Source organism: Bombyx mori, chromosome 24 (assembly GCF_030269925.1).
Source record: "Bombyx mori chromosome 24, ASM3026992v2".
Lineage (NCBI taxonomy): Eukaryota > Metazoa > Arthropoda > Insecta > Lepidoptera > Bombycidae > Bombyx > Bombyx mori.
Genome location: NC_085130.1, coordinates 822,464 through 848,561, shown reverse-complemented (window position 1 = coordinate 848,561; position 26,098 = coordinate 822,464). Strand labels below are relative to the sequence as shown.

Genomic DNA, 26,098 nt, shown 5'->3' with positions numbered 1-26,098 from the left:
AAATAAATAAATTGTTCACAATTTAATAGATTCTTGTTGTAGACAACTAAAATGAAAAAAGTTCTTATCAGAACTACCTCTGAAAATTCATAAGTAAATTTGTACAAAAAAAACTTTCCAGATCATCATTTAAGAACACATCATGGGTCAGCATCGACAAACGAGCAGTAGCATTCTCAATATGGACTGGACGTAGCATGCTACTGTACAAACCAATAGATACGAGCCATGTGCAGAGAAGATGCTATGGTATGCTTGTTGCAAGGGCTATTAGAGGAGTGTTGAAAATTCGTTACTTAGTTCTCGGTGGTGCCGTTGGTGGAGGCATGACGTTGAATAAGGTGAGACATTTACTACAAGGCTGAACAACTGTTTAGCACTATGTATATTGTATGTTCCTCGTCTTTACAAAAATAAAAATTAATATATGGAAATACACATACATCATCACACATCAAAAAAATCCTTAAAATCAGAGATTTATTTTTGCATCTAGCTGTGTTGTTCTTGTTATATGTTTAAAAATATTAATCCTAAACAAAAAAATCGGTTGTCTGTAAAGTCGGTTTACTGACGATAGTTGAACATGACAATGTCATAAGAAAATACTGATGGAATGGTTTCATTTTTCAATTATCGCAATTATCGTTGATATAAACAATTGACACTACATTCAGTTTTCACTGAACTTCATACTTGACGAAAACATGTAAATGTATTATTGTATAGCAGCTGTCCACGTGGATTCATCGCTCACTCAAGTAGGAGAGAGACAGATGTCGAACGCTGCCGAACACGCAGGCCGATTGTGCCTCTTTGTCGCTCGTTGCACGCTATCGCTTGCACTTCAAGCCTTAAATGGAACGCCTCATGAGTCATGTTTTTTCGTACGGCGGCCGGCTCCATCATATTATAAGAGGCCATCACGTCAAAACTAATTTATGATTAAAATTATCTGATTTTGTCTTTCTAGGGTTAATGGGTTTCCTGAATCCAGAATTACATATAATTACAATACAATCATAAATTACCAGTTCAGTGTCACCACTAAGTTCAAAACACACCAAGTGTTTCTTTCACACTAAAAATAGGCAAGATCACCCCCCACTCATCTAAGCAGGCTCATAATGCCTATAGCAGCTACTACCAGTATCATCATATAAAGTATTCCTAGGCTATATAAACAAATTTTTCTGTTTTATTAAACTTTCATGAGCATATAGACATTTATTAAAAATGTATAAAAATGTCTTGCTGATAATTATAGGAAAACTGGTTGATAATCTATTTGGTTGTTCCAGAAATATGCCGAGTGGAAGGATGGTCTTCCAGATATGGGCTGGTTAAATGACCTGCTCCCCGACAATGAACAATGGGATAGATTTACAACTACACTGATTACAGCAAAAGATAAAATCGGTGATCAATTGCAGATTGGTAAGTTGTCAATACTAAAATGAAAAGGTAGAGAACTTTACTTTTAATAGTAGAGAAGCTTTATTGTACAAAAACGCCACATTACGCTCATATAAATACAGAAAAATGTCTTTAATCTTGAAATGGTGTTTTAAGTGATGAAACTTACAAATTTATTTTATGTTCCAACCTTGTTCTGTTTAATGTCTTACCTTACTCTCTAGTCCCTGGCCAATGATAAGCCATGACTGTAATCCAGAGGATTTCATATGATATTAACTAGTTTGGCCACATGAGTGCTGCTACCCTAGCCTCCACAAAGACAACTTTACCATTTTCTGTACTAGACAGTTATAATATATAATCTTACTAAGTTTTCTTGACTTTGCCCCTACGTAATAGTTTGAGTTGATATGGGCTGGTACCTCTACATCTTAAATATCTTTGTCCATGCCCTAAACTAACATGCCCTAAACCAAGAGATGGATAGCTGATCTTGAACCCAAGTCTCACATGTTGCTTCCCCATGTTCCATTGTCAGAACAATGTATTCATCTGACTTCCAGCAGTTTAATTGACACATCTGGGAAACTTGGCTGCTTGCCTATTTTTCCTTGTGTTACATGTTGTCCTTTAAATATTTGAAAACATAAACAGACTTCAGACTAAATCCTCCCCGGTCTGAGATGCTACTTCTGTAACAAAACGTCATAATTAGATCCACGACTCCGTGAAGCTGGTGTTGCCAGGACCACCGAGCTGCGCGAGTGGTTAGCTCAGAGGTACGAAGATGCCGTGGCGGCCGCAGCCGTTAACAATCAACAACGATTAGGTGAGCCATAACTTTTGAGAATTATAATAAATGTATTTTGTAGTTAGTAAAATTTATTTAAAAAATTGAGTGGCAATGTAGGTGTTGCCATACCTAAAAATTCACATTAGAAGATTACTGGTGGTCGGACCTCTTGTGAGTCTGCACGGTTAGGTATCACCGCCCTGCCTATTTCTGCCGTGAAGCAGTAATGCGTTTGGTTTGAAGGGTGGGGCAGCCGTTGTAACTATACTTGAGACCTTAGAACTTATATCTCAAGGTGAGTGGCGCATTTACGTTGTAGATGTCTATGGATTCCGGTAACCACTTAACACCAGGTGGGCTGTGAGCTCGTCCACCCATCTACGCAACAAAAAAAAACCATTAAGTATTAAAATAGAATTTAGTTACCTACTGAAATAATAAAATATTGATAAACTATTTATTGAACGTTGATTTATGAACACAAGATAATCCAATGCAGTGTATTGTTCAGAGCCGGCTCCGAAGATAGTGAACAACCTCCAGAGCAGGCCCGCGTCGCCGCCGCCCGCGCGCTCCGCCGACGACGCCGCGCACTACGGTGAGTCCGCGACTTGCTCACATTTCTATGTCACTCAGTTTACCCGGGTGTATCCGTAGCGCCTGTGCGGGTACCAACTGTTGAAGGTACTTAACAGATGTTCACGATGACTTCCACAGTGAAGAAATAACATTGCATATGTTACAAGCTGGGGTTCGGGATAAATAAAAATACTGCCGACCTACAAATTAAAACTGTATTAGCACCTAGAACACTTACAGAACACTTTAAAATCTCAATTAACTTCTTCCGCTTCGCTTCAGGCGATCCGTGCCATCTCTGCAACACTTTTATAGTCGATACGACATCCCTAGATTTATCGAGTACATTCTGGACAAGTCGAGTAGCTTGGATGTATATTTCTGCTATCTGACAATAGATGGCGTTGTACTTCTCGATTTTACTAGTACTTTCGATATTCGTTCGGCTATTCGGTCATAGACGGTGTTACTTTTACCGGCGTATCATATAAATAAAATCAAATAATCAAGTAATCAAGAAATTACTGGTGGTAGAACGTCTCGTGGTCCGCACGGATTGGTATCACCACCCTGTATATTTCTACCGTGAAGCAGTAATGCGTTTCGGTTTGAAACGTGGGGCTGTCGTTGTACTGTAAAATTGAGACCTTAGAAATCATGTTTCAAGGTGGGTAGCAAGCAGCATTTAGGTTATTGATCAAAGTCAGAAGCCTACCGTCCATTAGACGACTTAGAAAAATAACTTAATATTCACGTGTAGTCTCTGTTTTTGGCATCTAAACCTGATTCATTTTTAAACTATTTTTTTAAATTTAAAATTCCTGATATTCCCGAATGTAATCCTTCTAATGATAAATTAAATTGTGGGTAGGTGACACATCATACATGTAATTGAGAAATGAAAAATAACTTAGTACACTTTTGATATATCAAATATGATGAGTAAAAAATGGTTTTCATTTATGTCAATAACTTTGTAAGTTCAGAAAACATGCGTTTTTGTAGAGAAACGTGTCCACGCCTTGCAAGAGGAAGTACTGGCTCTACAGGCGCGCTACCAGAGGGAGTTGCAGCGGCTAGAACAAGAGAACAGAGAGCTGAGGCAGCAGAACATGCTGCTGAAACAAGGCAGGCAACCTTCCACTAAGAAGATGAAGGTCAGTCAGAGATGTGTCATTATATCCAACACTCTCGTACCAGCTTGACAGAGCTAGAGTGATTTGAATATCACACTTATCAAGAACCTATGAGATTATGATTTTATTACTTTAACCGGTTGTCTTGACCTTATTCAGCATAATTAAATAATGATTAATGAAATTGAAACTGAAAACTAACCTAATGTTTGCCTCTGAAGTATTTTTTCTTTATTATACTTAGTTAGTAAATGATATTATTTTATGCATATGTGGCATTGGTATATCTTTCTAATCAATGAAGACAAGATGAGCTATGAGATCTTTCACCTACAAATTTTTTTTCCATCCAGGCGTGAGTTCTAAGTCTCAATTCTCACAGTACAACGGCTGCCTCACCCATCAAACTGAAACGCATTACTGCTTCACGGCAGAAATAGGCAGGGCAGTAGTACTTAACCTTGCGGACTCATAAGAGGTCCTACCACCAAATGTAATCCATAAATGGTTAAGTTTATTGTGCAATTCCTTCCTGCCTTTCAACATCATTACCTGACTCTTCAGATCCACGAGAATGCTGTGTTAACCCAAACACAGACTTATTTGCTTGGATCTGAACATAAGCTTATTTCCACATTGTCCACAAACATCTTTATCCTGACGTAACTAGAGATGAAGAAGTAGGTCCAAATAACTGTACCGATGCCCACACAAGTAGTTGTATTGCAGCGGTCACTGATCGACATGTACTCGTCCGTGCTGGACGAGCTGGCGGGCTGGGAGGCGGACGGCGCGGACCGGCTGCCGCGGGTGGTGGTGGTGGGCGACCAGTCCGCCGGCAAGACCTCCGTGCTGGAGATGATCGCGCAGGCCAGGATCTTCCCGCGCGGCGCTGGCGAGATGTGCACCAGGTCAGTGGGACCACTCTACTGCTCTGGCGACGTACCGACTTCAACAATTATTTGCACTTACACATGATTAACAAATCAGCTGATCTAAGGGGTGAATGCCCTCATGCCAATATGTTTTACACACTTTTATACTCTTATGTATTGAATACTAAATTTTTATTTCCTAAAGACAGCGGAATCGTGGCTTCATTTAGGCAAGATTCTCAGTTTCTGTTTTCTCATATACTGTCACAATCCATCCCTATAAATTCTATTGCTTTCATAGTAAAGATAATCATATTAAAATTCTTATAATTAACCCTTAGTACATATCTATATCTATATTTACCTATATATATAAATATGTGTGTTAGTCTCTGGTACCCATAAGATGGAATCCTAATATACGACCAGATTGTGAGTGATTTATTAAAAATATATATTTGGTTTCCATACACTCCTTTACTCCGAAGTGTGTGAAGTATAAAACTGGGTTGTGTGTTTCCAGAGCCCCGGTGAAGGTGACGCTGTCCGAGGGCCCGTACCACGTAGCGCAGTTCAGGGACTCCTCCAGAGAGTTTGATCTCAATAAGGAATCAGATTTAGCTGACTTAAGGAAGTGAGTGCACTCGTCACAATAGGTGTTTTAAACAATTAATTGAACAACAAATCAAATCAAACTTAATTAGTAAAAAAGTTAAATTTTAGCGGTAGGCAGCGGCTCTGCCCTTGGCATTGCTGAAGTCCATGGGCGACGGTAACCACTCACCATCAGGTGGGCCGTATGCTCGTCTGCCTACAAGGGCAATAAAACTGGTTTTTAACTGGTGGTAGGACCTCTTGTGAGTCCGCACGGGTAGGTACCACCGCCCCACATATTTTTGCCGTGAAGCAGTAATGCGTTTCGGTTTGAAGGGTGGGGCAGCCGTTGTAACTATACCTGAGACCTTAGAACTTATATCTCAAGGTGGATGGCGCATTTACGTTGTAGATGTCTATGGGCTCCAGTAACCACTTAACATCAGTTGGGCTGTGAGCTGTACTGACGACAGTTGAACGTGACAACGTCATAAGAAAATACTGATGGAGTAGTTTCATTTTTCAAAAGAAAATTTTAATTTTTTTGTTTGATAGATATTTTGTATGGACAATTAACACCACTTCACTTTTCACTGAACTTCATACTTGACGAAAACATGTAAATGTATGTAACATGTAATGTATAGCAGCTGTCCACGCGGATGCGGAGAGACAGATGTCGAACGCTGCCGAACGCGGAGGCCGATTATGCCTCTTTGTCGCTCGTTGCGCGCTCTCGCTTGCACTTCAAGCCTTAAATGGAACGCCTCAGAGCGAGGTAACGCCGCATGAGTCGTTTTTTCGTGCGTGCAGCCGGCTCCATCGAATTATAGGACGTCACGTAAAAAAAAAAGTTTGAAATTAATAAATGAGTGATATTTGAATGGAAGTGCGTCATGTTCGGCAGGGAGGTGGAGCTGCGCATGCGCAACAGCGTGCGCGGCGGCCGCACGGTCTCGTCGGACGTCATCTCGATGTCGGTGAAGGGGCCCGGCCTGCACCGGATGGTGCTGGTGGACCTGCCCGGAGTCATCTCGGTAACTGCACTGCCACCTCGCTTTGTAACTCGCGTGCCGCCGGTAGGTCCGGTGGGGGGTCAAGGGTCCTCACGCAGGATGCAATCAATATGTAGCATTGAATAATGCATAAAACGATGCTACGTTTGGGGTGACATTGATTGAAAAACTTTTTCAAAGAATGAATTACCTTTAAGCCATTTAAAGTTTAAAATTTGGAAACAATATCACCTCTATCGATATATTGATATATATTAGTTTATAAGATTTTGATTAATATGAGTGAGAAGTATGAAAAGCGGAAAGTCAGAAGGACCAGACGATATACCAGTAGAAGTATGGAAGATATTGGGAGAAGACGGATATAAGTGGCTGACTTTATTCTTCAATAAGCTGCTGCAAGAAGAAGTGATCCCTACGGAATGGAGCACCAGTACACTGGTGCCCATGTACAGAAATAAAGGGGAAGTGCAAGACTGTGGCAGCTATCAGGGAATAAAGCTTATGTCACATAGTACGAAAGTTTGGGAGAAAGTGATAGAAAAGCGATTACGAGATGAAAGTGAAATTACCCAAAACCAGTTCGGTTTCATGCCTGGTCGCGGGACAACGGACGCCATATTTGCACTCCGCCAAGTGTGCGAAAAACATCGCGACGTGCACAAGAATCTGCATATGGTGTTCGTTGATCTGGAAAAAGCGTACGACCGAGTACCTAGAGCAGTTTTGTGGTGGGCATTGAATGAGAAAGGTATAGGTACCTGGTAAGTATGTGAGGTTAATCTGTGCCATGTACAGTCGAGCCAGGACGTATTTACGAACCACCGCGGGGAATTCCGACGAGTTCAATGTGGCAGTGAGCTTACACCAGGGGTCTGCGCTAAGTCCCTATCTCTTCCTGCTGCTGATGGATGCCTTGACATCGAAGATCCAGGAAGAGCCCCCTTGGTGTATGCTGTTTGCCGATGACAGTGCTCGTCGGAGAAAACGGCTCGAGGTTCAAAATATACTGGAGAAATGGCGATGCAAGTTGGAGAGTGTTGGCCTAAAAATCAGCAGATCGAAAACCGAACATATGTTCTGTGATTTTGGCGGTCTCCAATTTTACACTCATTGCTCTCGACGGAGCAACTTTGCCAGTATGTCAAGACTTCCGATACTTAGGGTCTGTTATCCAAAGCGACGGTGAACTGCATCGTACTGTGAGGCACAGAATTGACGCAGGATGGATGAAATGGCGACAAGTCACGGGCACCATATGTGACTCACACATTCCTCTTCCCCTAAAAGGGAAGATATATAAGACCTTAATAAGGCCTGCCGTCTTGTATGGATCAGCTTGTTGGACAACAAAAGTGGCGGATGAAAGGCGATTGCATGCAGCAGAGATGCAAATGCTGCGATGGATGTGTGGAGTAACGAGAATCGATAGAATACGGAATGAATATGTTAGAGGAAGTCTGAAAGTGGCACCTGTGACAGAGAAGCTGAATGAGACGAAATGAAAATGAGTTTGGTAAGAGAGTGTTAACTATGAATGTGGAAAGATATAGAGAAAGAGGTAGACCTAAGAAGAAATGGATAGATTGCGTGAAAGACGATATGGGTAAGAGGGGAGTGAGCGAAGAAATGGTATATGATAGAAGAGTATGGATGGAGAAAACATATTGTGCCGCCCCCAGGTGACTGAGAGAAGGGCAGGATAATGATGATGATGATGAAGATTTTGATTAATATATCATCGTTGTTATTTCAGACTCAAACCGTGGACATGGCGGCGGACACTCGCGAGGCCATCAAGCAGATGACCAGACAGTACATGGACAACCCCAACGCCATCATCCTGTGCATCCAGGTAGGCGCCGCCACCAGCCCCCTGGGTGTCAGCCGCCGCACGATCTCAGAACCAACTTTTTACTGGTGGTAGGACCTCTTATGAGTCCGCGCGGGTAATTACCACTACCCTGCCTATTTCTGCCGTGAAGCAGTAATGCGTTTCGGTTTGAAAGATGGGGCAGCCGTTGTAACTATACTTGAGATCTTAGAATTTATATCTCAAGGTGGGTGGCGCATTTACGTTGTAGATTTCTATGGGCTCCAGTAACTACTTAACACCAGGTGGGCTGTGAGCTCGTCCACCCGTCAAAGCAATAAAAAAAAAGATTCAGTAAATTATTTATTTTCATTTCCAGGACGGGTCAGTGGACGCAGAGCGCAGCAACGTGACCGACCTGGTGTCCTCCTGTGACCCACAGGGGAAACGAACGATCTTCGTGCTCACCAAGGTGGATCTGGCCGAAGAGAACCTCGCCAATCCGAACCGGGTGAGATTCCCAACCGACCGGGAGGGGGCGGGGGGGGCGGGGGTGCCGCGAGGTCACTGACCCTGGCGGGGGCTACGTTTCAGATCCGCCGCATCCTGGAGGGCAAGCTGTTCCCGATGAAGGCGCTGGGCTACTACGCCGTGGTGACGGGCCGCTCGCGCCGGGACGACTCCATCCAGGGCATCAGGGAGTACGAGGAGAGATTCTTCAGCTCCTCGAAACTATTCAAGTAACTTTATATCAAATCAAATAATATATGACTAGAGCTATAAGTATTTTTGGGTAAGCAGGCAAATGTGCTCATTAGTTGGTCGATAATTGGAGCCCAGGGATATTATATAAGAAGTCGTCGTGGCCTAAAGGATAAGACGTCCGGTGCATTCGTGTTGAAGCGATGCACCGGTGTTCGAATCCCGCAGGCGGGTACCAATTTTTCTAATGAAATACGTACTCAACAAATGTTCACGATTGACTTCCACGATGAAGGAATAACATCTTGTAATAAAAACCAAACCCGCAAAATTATAATTTGCGTAATCACTGGTGGTAGGACCTCTTGTGAGTCCGCACGGGTAGGTACCACCACCCCGCCTATTTCCGCCGTGAAGCAGTAATGCGTTTCGGTTCGAAGGGTGGGGTAGCCGTTGTAACTATACTGAGACCTTAGAACTTATATCTCGAGGTGGGTGGCGCATTTACGTTGTAGATGTCTATGGGCTCCAGTAACCACTTAACACCAGGTGGGCTGTGAGCTCGTCCATCCATCTAAGCAATACAAAAAAAAAAAAAAAAAAAAAAAAAAAAAAAAAAAAAAAAAAAAAAAAAAAAAAAAAAAAAAAAAAAAAAAAAAAAATTCCACGTGAATACCACCCCCACCAACCGGGAGATAAAACTAAAAATTTCAAATGCGTTGTTTTTAAGCTATTATATAGCTTTTATCGCGGGTTTTGACCGAATCAAGAAATTCCGTAACGAAAATAAACCTAACACCCCCACTCCGCCTACCATGTAGCTCGCGTTCAACACATTCACACATTGCGCTTGTGTAGTGTTTGTGAATAAGCGCGCGGGTGACGTTGCACTGCATGCGCATCAAGAAAAGTCTGCCCATCTCTTTCTCGCGCGGTCTAGCTTACGAGTGTGAAGGGGACAGTTAATGTGTTGCTTTTGTTAATGTTTATAAGTGTAGCATGGTCTTATTGTATTATTGTTTTAATAATAAATTATCATTCTCTAATTATAATTGCATAAGTTGATAAAAAATGCTATGCAATAGCTTTACTTTTTTTTATTACATAGTTTAGTGAACGAGCTCACGGCCCGTCTGATGTCGAGTGATTATCGGAGCCCATGGACATTCCAACATGAATGGCACTTAACCTTGGATTGTATCGTGTACCGACTGTTCCACTTCTGAAGTCGCACTACAGGAGCCACGACTGAGTTGATGATGTCGTCCCCAGGAATGGTCTGGTGACCCCATCGCAGGTGACCACCAGGAACCTGTCGCTGGCCGTCGCCGAGTGCTTCTGGAGGATGGTGCGCGCGACCGTCGAGCAGCAAGCCGACGCCTTCAAAGCCATGAGGTTCAACCTGGAGACCGAATGGAAGAACACGTTCCCGAGGTACTCGATGAGATCCTGACTTGTTGCATACTACCATAGTCCCGTGTGACGTCACTAGTGGGGTGTTTCTCGTCCGACGGTTTTGAGCGTGGTCAGTCGCAGCTAGATACGCATGATGTGCTTGTGAATGTGCTAATAACACCCCAGCTGATCGCACTGTACTTCTGTCAGTGGATCCTCAAAAAATAATTATTTAGTTATATAGCATTTTCGAGGCAGTAGGGAAGTCCTAGAGATTAGAGCAGTGGTGGGTAAACATTTTTAATGGCGGGCCACAAATTTTAAGAAATTCTAGAGTAGGGCCAGAATTATATAGAAAAAATGCATTTTGTATTAAAGCTTTTCAATAAACAAAACACCTTTTACTGTTACGCCTTGTTAGGCGTGTGAGACGTGAGGCGTGTGATAGATAGGCGAAAAGAGTGGTTTTTTCTATACTGCTATTGTTCGGTGATATATTACCGAACACCTTTGTCAGCATAATTCGCGTGACGCGTTAACTTCATTTCCACAAACCGTCAGTGCACGATCAACAACCGCGTCACCCGGGTGCATTCATAACATTAACATTTAATTTAATTTTTCTATATTTTAACAATAAACATTTTTAAGTAACATTATCTTTAACTAACAAACTCACACCGCACCCTACATTTTGGTCCTTCGAGAGACCCTTGCGCGTCGGTGAATTCCGTGAAAAAGTGTTCCCGTCGAATGAGGTTTTGAACTAGCGTAACATTTATTGTGAGCGTGTGTGGTGTGAGAACTATAACATAACAAGAACTTTGGTGTCGAGAACAGGAGGCTGAGTTTCGTAAGCTGACAACAGGATTATCAAGTAATAAAATTCCTTATTATTCCTTAATAATAACAAATATACAACATGGCAGAACTCATTGAAATTCAATCCATGATTTATGACAACATTGTCAAACTTAGTATCAACATAAAAAAGGATAGCGCGGATAGAAAGTCGGCTGATTATTTTAAGAGAAGGTTGAGTACTTTAGAGAGCTACTGGCAAGAATGCCAATTTAACCATGACCGTATACAAACCGAAATAAGTAAGACTCATCCTTACTTCATCGAACAACAGTATGAAAAAATATATCAAACGTATGAGGCAACCAAGAATATGATTAACGAGCAGTATCAGCGACTAGTAGAACAAGTAGGCATTCTTCAAGAAGGGGAGGAAGCTGGTGCCCGTTCCCGGACGCCAGCAGGAGTGAAGTCAAAACAAATAAATGAAGAAACAAGAACCAGTGGGCAAAGCCAACAGGTTGAACAAATGAAAAGAAGCCAAGGCACAAACAGTAAATTAGATGATTTCTTAAAAAGACAATATGCTAATTTTAAAGCCTTTATACGAACAACATCAAACATAGACGTAGATTTGATTGCTGATAAATGGGAATTTGAAGACTCTTTAAAAACACTACACGAACGATGGGCTGCTATCGATAGCCTTCACTGGGAAATCGAATCCGAGATGGACGGAGAAAATGAAACATACGCCGCCGTGTACGATAGATACGAGAAGAAATTTAATACTCTCAAGAAAACATTGAACACAAAGATGTGGTCGGTAGCTCATAGATCGAATGCTACTCCACAATTGGAAATACCTGTCTTCAGCGGAAATTATAATCAGTGGGTTTCTTTCAAAAATTTATTCACGGAAGCTGTTCACAACAATCCATCTCTATCTAAGAGCCAAAAAATGCAACACCTGAAAAGTAAAATAAGAGGAGATGCTGAAAAGCTCATACAACACCTTCAAATAAGTAGCGATAATTATTTGGTATGTTGGGATATTTTAAATCATCGATACGACAACAAAAAGTTAATCTTCTCATCTCACATAAACATTTTGTTGGGACTCCCAAGTATGCAACAACAATCCTTACAACAAATTAAACGAATGCATGATACCACTCAGGAATGCCTTAATGCCATAAAAAACTTAGGGGTTAATATAACATCATGGGATCCTATAATCGTTCATATACTAGGTCAAAAGTTAGACTCCGAGACCTACACGGATTATATACAATCGTTGAAGAACTCCAGAGAACTACCAATTTTGAAAGAATTTCTGGAATTTTTGGAAACAAAATTTTTTAGTCTTGAAGCATCGCGTCGAAAACAAGAAATAGTACCTCAGTGGCCTCTAAATCAAACAAATTATCCTCAGGCATTTTCTAACATTCGAAAAAATAATTATAATCCATTCAACAAATCAAACAATTTTATTAAACAAAGTGATGGAAATAGACCGATTGCGAAATCAATGCATATTTCGTATTTCAAATGTCCACTGTGCAATAAACAACATGGACTTTATAATTGCAAGAATTACTTATTGATGAATGACGAACAGAAACTCAAAACTGCAAACAAATTGAAACTTTGTATCAATTGTCTTTTTAGTCATAATGGAAATCCATGCACTTCAACATTAACTTGTCGGAAATGCTTAGCTCCGCATAACACTACATTACACGAAGCATTTACGAAATACATGAACTTGTCAGCTCCGGTGTCAACTGAACAAAACATTGCGAAACAACGCATAACACGAAATGAGAATGTTTCAAAAACCTCTAACGCTTCGCTAAATGAGAGTTCAGAAGTTTTATTAGCTACTGCTTTGGTGAAGGTGAAAGCGGCTGATGGAACCTATTACAACATGCGAGCTTTGTTAGATCAAGGCTCGCAAATATCTTTGATAACTGAAGCAGCAGCCCAAACATTAGGATTAAATCGTCAAAGATGCAAAGGGGTGATATTTGGTGTAGGCCAAAACGAAAACAGCTGCAAAGGAAAGGTAATCATAGAATGCTCCTCAATTAACAATGACTTCAATTTCAAACTAGAGGCACTCATTATGAACAATTTAATAAAAAGTTTACCAAAGAAAACATTTTCTAAGCCAGCGTGGTCATATTTGAATAATATCAATTTAGCTGATCCCGAGTTTTACAAGAGTCGGCCAGTCGATCTACTGTTCGGTGCGGATATCTACGCTAACATTATTCTGGGAGGAGTGATTAAAGGAGAAACCTTACAACAACCCATGGCTCAACAATCACAGTTAGGATGGTTTTTATGCGGAAGTATTAAAACTTATCATTGTAATGTGGCTCTCAATAACGTGGAAGATATACATAAATTTTGGGAGGTGGAAGAAATCAACGAATCGACGAATATTTCCGTAGAAGATCAGGAATGTATCGACTTTTACTGCTCAACAACAAAACGCATTGAAAATGGTCGATATGAAGTGAGATTGCCTCTAAAGCAAGATTTAAAACATAATTTAGGTAAATCGAAACCAATGGCGATTGCTCAACTCAAAAATTTAGAACATAAGTTTAATAAACAGAAGGATTTGGCACTAAAATATAAAACGTTTATGTACGAATATGCTAAGTTAGGACATATGATCCCGGAAAACAACAGAAACATAACACAAGAATGCTATATGCCTCATCACGGTATTTTACGTGAAGAATCCTTATCATCAAGCTTAAGAGTCGTGTTCAATGGGTCAGCTTCAACATCTTCTAAATGGAGTTTAAATGACATTATGCATAAAGGACCTAATCTACAAAAGAATTTACAGGTTCTCTTATTACAATGGAGACAGTTTCCGTATGCATTTACCGCTGACATTGAGAAAATGTATCGACAAATTTTAATAAATAGCGATGATCAACAACTTCAGAAAATCGTATGGAGACAGTCACCAAAACAACCGATACAGTCATTCCAACTAACAACAGTCACTTACGGAACAAAAGCAGCACCCTTTCTAGCAATGATGACGTTAAAGCAACTGGCATTAGATGAACGAGACAAATATCCGGAAGCAGCAACAGTTTTAGAAGGATCCTTTTACATGGACGACCTCCTCCACGGGTGCTATTCTATAGAGAAAGGTAAAAAATTGATATCAGATTTAAAGGAGCTCTTGAAGTCGGGCGGATTTAATCTCAGAAAATGGTCATCAAACAAACATCAACTTCTCGAACAAACACAAGAATGTAACGATAAAACAATTTTTTACTTTAAGGCGGACGACACTTCGAAAACATTAGGCTTACGTTGGAATCCGAAAGAAGATCACTTTACCTTTAAATGCAACTTCTTGAAGTCTACAACAAAACTTACCAAACGGAATTTACTATCAGAAATATCTAAATTGTTTGATCCACTCGGCTGGTTAACACCGCTTTCAACAAAACTAAAATTACTATTCCAAAGACTATGGAAGAAAGATCTGATGTGGGACGATTTAGTGCCTGAAGATGTTCATATTGAGTGGTCAAGATTGACGACAGACATCGATAACATCAACAATTGTACCTTACCCAGGTGGATCTTATCAGAAGAGAATAATATTATTGAATTACATGGATTCTGTGATGCGTCCACTGCTGCCTACGCTTGTGTGGTGTACGCTCGGTCTAAAAATCTACAGAACATAACGCTTCTAGCAGCCAAGTCGAAGCTCGTACCCCATAAGAAAGCCTTAACATTACCACGGATTGAACTTTGTGGGGCTCATTTGCTTTCTAAGCTCATTAAACTCATCAAAGCAAGTTTAAATTGTCGATTGGAGCTCTACTGCTGGTGTGATTCGATGGTCGTTTTAGGTTGGCTGAATGGAGAGCCAAACCGTTGGAAATCGTTCGTTGCTAATAGAGTTACTGCTATAACATCCATAATTCCAGCTGAAACCTGGAGATACGTAAAATCAAGCGAGAACCCCGCTGACGCGGCAAGCCGAGGACTTACTGGCGATCAGTTGGTAAACCATGCTTTATGGTGGAACGGACCGTCATGGCTAAAAACATTTAAAAGGGAACAGGAACAATTAATATATAAAACAGAAGAAGAAACAAAAAACAAGACGTTAGTACACGTTTTACAACATGAAAACAAACAATATGTTATTGATTATTTACTACAACAATTTAGCACATTTCAAAAAATTGTTCGCGTATTAGCATGGATACGAAGAGCATTGACACCTATTGTGCAGCGTAAACAATTACCGTCGTACCTAACTTTACGAGAACTGCGCAATGCCAAATCAGCTATTATAAAACATATTCAAAGAACGGAATTTAGGTCCGATATAGAAAAACTAAGCAAAAATGAACAAGTTGCGTCGAACAGTAAATTATTATATTTAAAACCGTTCATCGATCAAGACGGTGTCCTACGTGTTGGAGGTCGACTAAAGAACGCGAACATGAGTGCTGAAATGAAACATCCCAAAATAATTCCCAACAAAGGCCGTTTAGCCGAATTATTAATAAACGAAGCACATGGGTTAACATTTCACGGAGGGCCTCTACCTACCTTAACAACACTCCGACAACAATACTGGATAACTAGTGGATACAATACAACCAAAAAACAGTTAAGGAATTGTGTAACATGTCGTAGATATGATACAAAGAAGTTGTACCAGCTAATGGGTGATCTTCCTGCTGCTAGAGTCAACCAGGCTGCGCCATTCTACCATACTGGAGTAGATTATACTGGTTTTGTCGATGTCAAGATCAACAAAGGAAGAGGTGTGAAAACAACCAAAGGATACATCGTCGTATACGTTTGCTTGGTTACGAAGGCGGTATACTTGGACTTAGTCTCTGACTTAACGAGCTCAGCATTCTTGGCTTCACTCAGAAGGATGGCGGCCCGAAGGGGGGCACCGCGCCACTTATACAGCGATCAAGGCACGAACTTCGTTGGAGCCAACCGAATGCTACAGGAAGAATATGATACTTTATGCCATGTCCTTAGTGACAGTCTTTTGGCTGAAGTTGCAGAAATGAACATTGAATGGCATTTCAACGCACCCTCTTGGCCGAGTGCAGGAGGCCTGTGGGAACGAGCCGTGCAGAGCTTGAAGTGGCATTTAAAAAGAGTCGTAGGAGAACAAAAGTTAACGTTTGAAGAGTATTGCACTATCTTAGCACAACTGGAGGCCTGTCTTAACTCTAGGCCATTGTGTTCTTTAACAGAAAACATAGAAGACCTGGATTACCTGTCACCAGCACATTTCTTAAATGGAAGGGTGGGGGTAACCGTTATAGAAACAAAAGAGGACGCTAGAACTAGATGGCATTTGACCAACAGCATATTCAAACAGATTTGGCATAATTGGAAGACAAACTATTTAACACAATTAACAACGCGGCAGAAGTGGGTGAAGCCACAAACAAACATGAAGACTGGAGATATGGTGGTTATTTATGAAGACAATCTTCCGGCTGGAAAATGGCTCATGGGTAGAGTCATAGAAGTGTTTCCCGGCAACGACGGCTATGTCAGGGTGGTAACACTCAAAACAAAAAATGGCATTATACAACGACCTGTCGTCAAACTGTCTAAATTGCTCATTGAATCAGCTGAGCAAGTGGACAATTTTGACTATAAGAAAAAATAAAATGATTGTTCGTCTCAACCTACAAAACACAAGCAAAAACAATCAAGACTTGGAAGACTATCGTGTATGGTGATGGCATTAATATTTTTCATGTCATTATGCACCAGCGATGCCTGTAACATAACCGAGTTGAAAGGGGATCGATCATTATATTTTGATCCTGTAACAAAATTAAATTTAATAAAGAACACTTGGAACTTGGTTGTATATTATAACATGTCTCCATATCGAGAAGGAATGAAGGCATTCGAAAAGGCGACAACACATTCAGATAAATCATGCAAAGTCCTGGAAGATGGTCAGTGTAGCATAATAGTCGATCAATTGATCCACGAATACAAAGAATTAACTGACTATAATAAGCTACTTATGAATCAACATTTGAATGAGCACTATAGACAGCGTCGTGTTTTTATCAACGGTGTCGGATATCTTGCTAACTCTCTGTTCGGAGTATTAGATGAACATTTCGCAGAAAAATACTCGCAAGACATAGAGCTCGTAAAATATAATGAACAGTACTTAGTGAGTTTATGGAAAAACCAAACTTCGATCGTCGAATCTGAATACAACTTACTAAAAAGAACAGAAGAAGTCATGTCTAAGCAACATAAGACTATTAATAAACACATAACTAACCTAGAAAACATGTCAAATCGACTTCAACAGCAAGTAAACAACATATCGATTCTACAAGAATTTACCTTAATGTCCATTATTACAACTAATTTATTGCACAATTTGAAAGGGTCGCAAAATATATTGTTGGACATTTTAACTAACATACATCATCGTCATCGTCATCGTGCTGGCTACCGGCGTGCTACTCTGGCGACGACGACGCTTGAGTGTGAACCGGGCAATCATCTCTGACGGCATCGAACTTCAACAGTGTAGTGATTGTGAGAATGTAAATAGTGCTTTAGGTTTAATGCGCGTGCTTCTGTGGTGGACCCTTCGCCTGGTGATGTGAACATTTATGCCAAAGTGTCAAACAAAGCGTGCTCTCCAATACCAAGAAAACCTATATGGACCCTAAGTTCTTAAATTTTATTATACTAACATTTTAATTTTATTTTTGTTTGTTTTTCATCCTCTTGTAAGCCGTAATCATCTATTTACTAACAATTATTTTATTAAAGTATACTCTATTTTGTTGCCCCGGAATATGTTCGGTGATATATTACCGAACACCTTTGTCAGCATAATTCGCGTGACGCGTTAACTTCATTTCCACAAACCGTCAGTGCACGATCAACAACCGCGTCACCCGGGTGCATTCATAACATTAACATTTAATTTAATTTCTCTATATTTTAACAATAAACATTTTTAAGTAACATTATCTTTAACTAACAAACTCACACCGCACCCTACAGCTATACTAATATTATAAAGAGGAAAGATTTGTTTGTTTGTTTGTAATGAATAGGCTCCGAAACTACTGAACCGATTTGAAAAAATGCCTTCACTGTTTGGAAGCTACGCTATTCCCGAGTGACATAGGCTATAATCTTTTTTGAAAAAAATTAGGGATCCTTACTAAAACTCCAGTAATGTAACCAAAGGTGTAAAAAATATACGTAAAATATTCTTTACATCGCGTGCCCTGCGAAAACTATTGATGATAGAATAAAATAATGTACTACGACTTTGTAGAACACATTATTATTTACAAAAAGTGTCGCGACAGCACATGTCTAACTATTATAGTTATGCCGCAAATATCGTTGAAATTTTTGTTAAAGACCCGAGCGCAGCCGGAGCGGGCCGCTAGTTTTCCAATAAATAAACTAATACCTGTGACAGACTGCGGAGATAATTATAATGATGTCAAGTTAATTATGAGATAATGAAAGCTCAAAACGCCCCTGACGAATTGAGGCTTTCGTTAAAAATTCGAAGATTTTCAATCACAAACGTTAGATTTTATTTTGCGCGCCAAAATGCTGACTAGAATATTTAGGATGGATGGACTCTCGGCGGGCCGTACTTTGCCCATCACTGGCTTAGAGTGTAAGGGTTTTTTTTATTGCTTAGATGGGCGGACGAGCTCACAGCCCACGTGGTGCCAAGTGGTTACTGGAGACCATAGACATCTACAGTGTAAATGCGCCTCCCACCTTGAGATATAAGTTCTAAGGTTTCAATATAGTTACAACGGCTGCCCTTCAAACCGAAACGCGTCACTGCTTCACGGCAGAAATAGCCAGGGTGGTGGTACCTACCCGTGCGGATACACAAGAAGTCCTACCAGCAGTATAGGGTTGATGGTGACAGGCAGCGCGAGCTGGACCGCGACGAGCTGTTCGAGCGCGCGCGCGCCGAGCTGCTGGACCAGGCCGCCGAGCTGTCGGCCGTGCCCGCCCAGCGCTGGGAGCACGCGCTGCGGGACGCGCTGTGGGACCACGCCGCGCCCACCGTCATGGACCGCATCTACCTGCCCGCCGCCGCCGCCGCGCACGACGATCAAGGTGAGCCATCCCAACCCCCCACCACTCCAACGGGACACGCCTCTGGACAATCCATATCTATTATTAACAACTTCGATTTTACTTCAAACTGGCATAAAGTTAAAACGTAAAGTTATTGCCATAAAAAAAAAGACAAAAAAAACAATTTCGGTCAATAATGACAAGATAGGGAAATGTTCAAATTTTAATGATTTTGTAAGGCATCTTTTCGGAAAAAGAAAGTGTAGCAATTGCCAGCCCAGCTACCTCATCAATAATCGATTTATTATATTGTAATTTGGGTTTATTGTGGGCAGTGAAACCGTCCGTGTACTCACAGGTGACGTCATGAGCCGCATTTTGCCTTTTAAGTTGATAAAACAAATCCAACACCAATTTGAATAAAATAGAATTGTTTTATCAAAATAGTTGAAAGTAAAGTAAATAAACAATTCTCAGAGCCGTCGCTCCGTCAGATACACTTGAAGGCCGAGCCCGCGCCCCCCGGGCCCCCCGGCCCCCCCGGGATCGACTTCAGTAAGCGTCCCTCCCAGTACAGACAGCGTAGAATGGGTGTATCAAGTCGTAGATTGTCTATAGTATCAGACATTTAAACCACATTTAAAAAAAATTTGTAGTTTCATACAAAAACGAATTTATTTATTGACACAACTCACTGACAGCCAAGAAACTATACAACAAAAAGACCGGTAGGACGTTCAGTCAATTAAATGCGTCAGAAAGAGATAGACAATAATAATATCGTTTCACTCATTTTAAACTGAATACAAAAAAAATGTGAGCCGTCACGGGACGCCTGGCTGTTATGAAACATCGACATTATTTTGTAAAAGTAATATGCAGAAAAGAACAGATTGTGATAGGAACTAAATATTTCATAATGATAAAATAAAATATTACGAAAAAATAATTTATTTTCAAGTAAAACACAGGTTATGTGTACTGTAGTAAACAACACTGTATACACTACGGAGTATACACTATAGGTATCCGAGCTCAGTGTAGCGAGAGAGATAGCTTAACGCCGGATCGAGTGGGAGAGAATCGCACAGTCGATTGCGCATAGCGACGCGTCGCCACGGCATGCGTCGCCACGCCAGAAATCGGTTTTACGTGCGGCTATAGATGTTTCACATCAAAAAATGCCAACATAATAATAGTAACTGCACAAGGCTTTAAAATTGCAAAATTCAACCTTATGCAAATGCTATTAAACTAACCTTCACCTTTATTGCAAAGTGAATAGAAGCTGTATGATGTGCCCACATAATCAGAAAACCCCTCAGGGCCCAGAGGCCTGCGACTTGTATGCGTGTGTGTGACGTCACGTGCACCTTTTGTATTTCTCCGAACTCCATTAGGCTGGTCGTACACTCGCGTTTCAGTCAGTTTCAAGCCATGAGCTCGTCCACTCACCTTAGCAATATTTTTTTTTATCACAAACTCACATCCCTTTGTGTATAGTAACCGGCAAACTTCTTGAGCAAATGACCTTGACTGCGCAGAACCGAATTTTAGATCACTTTGGTGGTGAGGGTGAGGCGCGACGGCAGGGGAAATCGTATCGAGCGCGTTATTGGTAGATCAGTCGAACCTTGCGTCCCGCACCGCGCCCTCGTTCCGCTTGCTCCCAAAAGTACGCTTGCGTACAGTGGAAAGTCTATCGTTATTAATCGTTAAGTTATTTGTTATAATTGCTTGTTGACTTCGTTGCCATTGCTATTTTTCGAGTGTTTGTTAATTTTTTATAAAAAATACACTATGCAGTGACAAACTGGTGTAGTATTCAAAAGAAAGGGTAGAAAAATTATGTACGACGTATATTGCTTCATTATAAAACAGGGGAAGAATGATATGGAAAAAGTAAAACAGACTTCGGAAGCAACAAAAACATCAGTGAGTACTGTTAGGTGCATTATTAACGAAGCTAAAGGCTCTGGCTTGCTCGTCGTGTTTCGGACTCCGGGTAAGAAAAGATCAGGGAAGAAGAAAGTTACCGGAATGGATAGTTTCATTCAATCTGTAATAAAAAGATGTATTCATAATAACTACATAACAAGCAGCGAAACTCCGTACCGTAGAAAGGCTTCGAAAAATTTAAAGAAGATATAAAATTTAATGGCTCGAAATGAAGTTTACGACGAATTATGAAAGAGCTAGGCTTCAGATGGAAAAAAAACAGAAAATAATCGGAAGCTGGTAATTGAAAAAAGTTACATTCGATTACTACGAATCGAATATCTTCAAAAAATAATTAATTATAGACAAAAAAGAAGACGGAACCGACCGAGTTATAAACTACACCGATGAGCACTATGTCGACTCATCACGATGATAGCGACTCTGGTGATGAAAACAGTGACGATGATGATGGTCAAGATGATGATAACGAAAAAAAAATTACAAATACCAGCTTCGCTTCAACTGAACCAAGACATAGCAACAGCTCTAGTTTTTACTTAATAGAAGGAATATCTATTTTACCCCAAGATTCAATTATTAAAATTATTAACCTATATTTTTGTTGATGTTCTAATAAACATATAAATAAATACATATGTTGATTTTAATAATTTAATTGCATTATGACGCAGAGTAAATAATGTTTTTGCACGTGAGTGTACCATGCGCGAACTTACCCCCACTACGTCAACAAATGCTCAAGAAGTTTGCCGGCTATTATACCCAACTTTATTTTTCACCATTATATTAGGGTACCTTGTTTAAAACATTATTCAAGTGTTGGCAGAAGATTAATTCATTCGTTATCTTTAAGTACTATTTATTTTAAAACTGTTTACTTGGGAACAGTTGTCGTCGAATCAATTGTTCTAACAGAACACTGGGTACAGATTTCGGCTCGATGTACCTTTTGTGGCGCACCCTGTGTAGTGTAGTTCCGTACTCTGTGATTGATTATGTAAGGATTATTATTATTTACATTTGGATAAGTAAATAGAATGTAGTTTATTTTCTGGAAAAGTATTGGTTTTATTAAAAAAAAATAGGTAAAAAAAGGATTGTGTGGTTTTATGAAATCACGGTAAAAGTGAAACTTTTTTTCACATTATAGACATTTAACTCTGACAAATAACATTTATATTAAACACTTACAAAAACAAACAAAATAGCGTGGAGCACTGGCACAAATGAGTAATACTCTATACACTACACGGTCAGCTGCTGCGAGTTCGCGTATAGTTATATGCGCCGCCATATTGGCCTTGGCTGCTCTGACGAGCGCCTCGCACTTTATCCCTACTCCGCGGCCGACCGTCACGCGACATGCAACACACGGACGAAAAAGTTTGAGACGATGTAATAAAAGCTTCACTTTAATAATAACTATATTATAGTATATGTAAAATGAGAAAAGGGTTTTCAAAAGTTATCTAACAGCGAACTCGTTGCAGACAAGTTTAACACGATAGTGGACATAAAGCTGCGCGAGTGGGCGGAGCGCGAGCTGCCCGGCACGTCGGTGCAGGCCGGGCGGGAGGCCCTGCGCGCCGAGTTCTCGCGCCTCACGGAGCCCGCGGAGCCCGAGCCGCTGTTCCGCGGGCTGCGCGAGCACGCCGTGCGCGAGGCGCTGCTGCGGCACGACTGGGAGGAGCGCGCGCAGGACGTGCTGCGCGTGCTGCAGCTGAACGCGCTGCAGGACCGCTGCGTGAGCGCGCGCGCGCACTGGGACCGCGCCGTGGCGCTGCTGGAGGCCGCGCTGGGGGACCGCCTGGGGGCCGCGCGGGACCGTCTGCGGGACCTCACCGGTGCGTACCCACACTCGCTCTACCAACCTTCAACATTTTATTCTTTATAATTAAAAAAAAGTTTTTGAAGAAACAATAAAAACTAACTGCTGTAAATATTAGAAAATATTTAAATATTTTTTTAAAATTGTTCTATATTTTGTATAACAAATTAAGTGTCTATTAATGTCTCTTATGACTACGCTTAAACTGTGGGCACACGCTGTACCTGGTACTTCGTCACCTTGATCACTCATATACCAGCTCTATTCTATAAATGACGTTGTTGGCTGTGGGGCCCACAACAGTGCACCCTCATCCCCTCTCCTGAGTGACGTAAGGTGGCTAAGGGATGCGTGGGGTAGAGGTCGCATTCATTAGTAGCGTGTGTACTGTAGCGCGCGGTGTACCACCGCCTATTGTGGTCCTCTTCGCTCTACTTTGAAAGTGGGTCAGCCGCTACACACTACCGTTGAGACTTCGATTTCATATCTCATGAGCCAACTCACCGCTTATTTCCTCCCGCATTAGGAGGAGAAATATCACTCCCCCGATCACCCTCTTCGGCCAACCTATACCCTGGGTCAGGAAGGTTAAGTACCTGGGAGTCACCCTGGATGCATCCATGACATTCCGCCCACACATAAAAACAGTCCGCGACCGTGCCGCATTCATTCTCGGCAGACTCTATCCCATGATCTGTAAGCGGAGTAAAATGTCCCTTCGGAACAAGGTGACACTTTACAAAACTTGCATAAGGCCCGTCATGACTTACGCGAGTGTGGTGTTCGCTCACGCGGCCCGCACACACATAGACACCCTCCAATCTCTACAATCCCGCTTTTGCAGGTTAGCCGTCGGGGCTCCGTGGTTCGTGAGGAACGTTGACCTACACGACGACCTGGGCCTCGAATCTATACAGAAATACATGAAGTCAGCGTCGGAACGGTACTTCGATAAGGCTATGCGTCATGATAATCGCCTTATCGTTGCCGCCGCTGACTACTCCTCGAATCCTGATCACGCAGGAGCCAGTCACCGTCGACGCCCTAAACACGTCCTTACGGATCCATCAGATCCAATAACCTTTGCATTAGACGCCTTTAGCTCTAACACTAGGAGCAGGCTTAGGGACCTCGGTAATCGTACTCGTCGAACTCGACAAAGAGTTCGCCGTGTAACCTAACCCATGAATTAGCTCGCTGAGTTTCTCGCCGGATCTTCTCAGCGGGTCGCGATTCCGATCCGGTAGTAGATTCATTCGCGAAGCAGCTACTCTTGAGTTGTTAGGTCTCCTTTGGAGGCGCTCGGGTAGCTGTTAGCAAATCCCACCCCTCCTGGCTGAGCCTTTGCTCGCCCACCTGTCCTGGTGAAACTGGAAAGGCCTTCGGGCCACCAGTATTTTATCAATCATAAAAAAATAAATAAAAAATTTAAATTTCATGGGCCCCAAAAAACATCACGTTGTAGACATTCACAGTTCGAGTAATATCTGTTTACTGGTGGTAGGACGTGTTGTGAGTGCGCGCGGGTAGGTACCACCGCCCCGCCTATTTCTGCCGTGAAGCAGTAATGCGTTTCGGTTTGAAGGGTTCGGCAGCCGTTGTAACTATACTGAGACCTTAGAATTTATATCTCAAGGTGGGTGGCGCGGCGCATCTACACTGTAGATGTCTATGGACTCCAGTAACCACTGAACACCAGGTGAGCTGTGAGCTGGTCCACCCATCATAAAAAAATGTAAGGTTACAGCGAGTCGACAATGCTCACCGGTGCTCCCGCGTCCACAGGTCCGGGATGGCGGGAGCGCTGGCTGTCTTGGAGCAGCCCCACGGAGGAGCAGCGGCGCCGCGCCCTGCTGGCCGCCGAGCTGGAGCAGCTGGGCACCGCGCGCCCGCAGCTCACGTGAGCACCCCCCGACCCCCCCGACCCTGCCCCTCGGCCCCAGTGCACCCTGCTGACCGCGCGTGTGGCCCGCAGGTACGACGAGGTGGTGGCCGTGCGGGACAACCTGCGCCGGCAGGGCGTGGAGGTGGACAACGACTACATCAGGGAGACGTGGAAGCCGCTGTACCTGAGGTGAGTGCCGCCCGCTCGTTTAGTTTATTATAACTGTGAAATGCTTCTTCGGCGCTGTCCAGGGACTCTTCGCCCTACACAATCAATACTAAAATTATGTACGTAATGTGGCACGTTGCAGGAAGTTCTTGGAGCAGGCACTGACCCGCGCCCGGGACTGCAGGAAGAGCTTCTACTTGTACAGCCAACAGAACGGCGCCGGGGTGAGTCCACCGCCACTGCGCTAGTCTGAGGGACGCGTGCACGCGCCCGGAACTTATAAACAACGCATACTGTCGTTGGTAACAAATGCTTAAAAAGAAGTGGACATTGATTGTCAGTTAATTCTAATTAACAATAATAACAAGAGACAAGACGCAGGCGGACCCCCTCCCCCTCCCGTCCCCGTCGTACAGACAGATGTACATATTCATATACGATTAAACATATACATATATAAATATTACTCACCCAGCAAAGAGCAAACAAACAACCTGTTCAACACGCAGATTTTTGGCCCGATATTGGTATCGGACCCCCGACCCCCGCCCTGTACTAAGAGACGCTAACTAACCACCGAATCAGTCATAAGCATTTATTAGAAATAAACAATTTATTGTCCGTTTTATTGTAACAAAGTAAAAAGTTTACAAAACTTTAGCACCGACTTGTAACCCCCCGGGGTCCCCGGCGGGCGCGGTCTGAACCACTCGCTGACGGACCAGCGGCCGCGGTGAACACACTATGAGTAATAAATGAGTAATGTTGCAGAAGGAGTGTTGCGAGGTGGTGCTGTTCTGGCGCATCCAGCAGACCCTGGAGACCACGGCCAACGCTCTGCGACAGCAGATCGGGAACCGGGAGGCCGCCAGGCTCGACAGGGAGCTGCGGGAAGTGCTCGATGAGGTACGCACGCGCACGCACACACACAAGCGCACGCACGCACGCGCACAGACACGCAGACACGCGCACAGACACGCAGACACGCAGACA

At 42.2% G+C, this 26,098-nt stretch overlaps 1 protein-coding gene across 4 annotated transcripts in view; it reads left to right on the top strand.

The window, feature by feature from the left end:
- Window positions 1-26,098, top strand: part of LOC101736701 (dynamin-like 120 kDa protein, mitochondrial) — a 28,709-nt gene that overhangs the window by 1,006 nt on the left and 1,605 nt on the right. Inside the window, exons 2-20 of one of the 4 annotated variants that reach the window (XM_021346324.3) lie at window positions 122-341; window positions 1,302-1,437; window positions 2,135-2,248; window positions 2,724-2,810; window positions 3,797-3,948; window positions 4,657-4,838; window positions 5,326-5,436; window positions 6,304-6,433; window positions 8,169-8,267; window positions 8,605-8,736; window positions 8,820-8,965; window positions 10,200-10,361; window positions 19,108-19,301; window positions 19,740-19,817; window positions 22,715-23,068; window positions 24,838-24,952; window positions 25,028-25,126; window positions 25,248-25,329; window positions 25,877-26,011. In XM_021346324.3, coding sequence (XP_021201999.2) covers window positions 122-341; window positions 1,302-1,437; window positions 2,135-2,248; window positions 2,724-2,810; window positions 3,797-3,948; window positions 4,657-4,838; window positions 5,326-5,436; window positions 6,304-6,433; window positions 8,169-8,267; window positions 8,605-8,736; window positions 8,820-8,965; window positions 10,200-10,361; window positions 19,108-19,301; window positions 19,740-19,817; window positions 22,715-23,068; window positions 24,838-24,952; window positions 25,028-25,126; window positions 25,248-25,329; window positions 25,877-26,011 — 2,728 coding nt within the window. Of the gene's footprint in view, window positions 1-121; window positions 342-1,301; window positions 1,438-2,134; window positions 2,249-2,711; window positions 2,811-3,796; window positions 3,949-4,656; window positions 4,839-5,325; window positions 5,437-6,303; window positions 6,434-8,168; window positions 8,268-8,604; window positions 8,737-8,819; window positions 8,966-10,199; window positions 10,362-19,107; window positions 19,302-19,739; window positions 19,818-22,714; window positions 23,069-24,837; window positions 24,953-25,027; window positions 25,127-25,247; window positions 25,330-25,876; window positions 26,012-26,098 lie in introns of all 4 variants that reach the window. The other 3 variants (XM_021346323.3, XM_062675593.1, XM_021346325.3) reach the window with 3 other exon arrangements.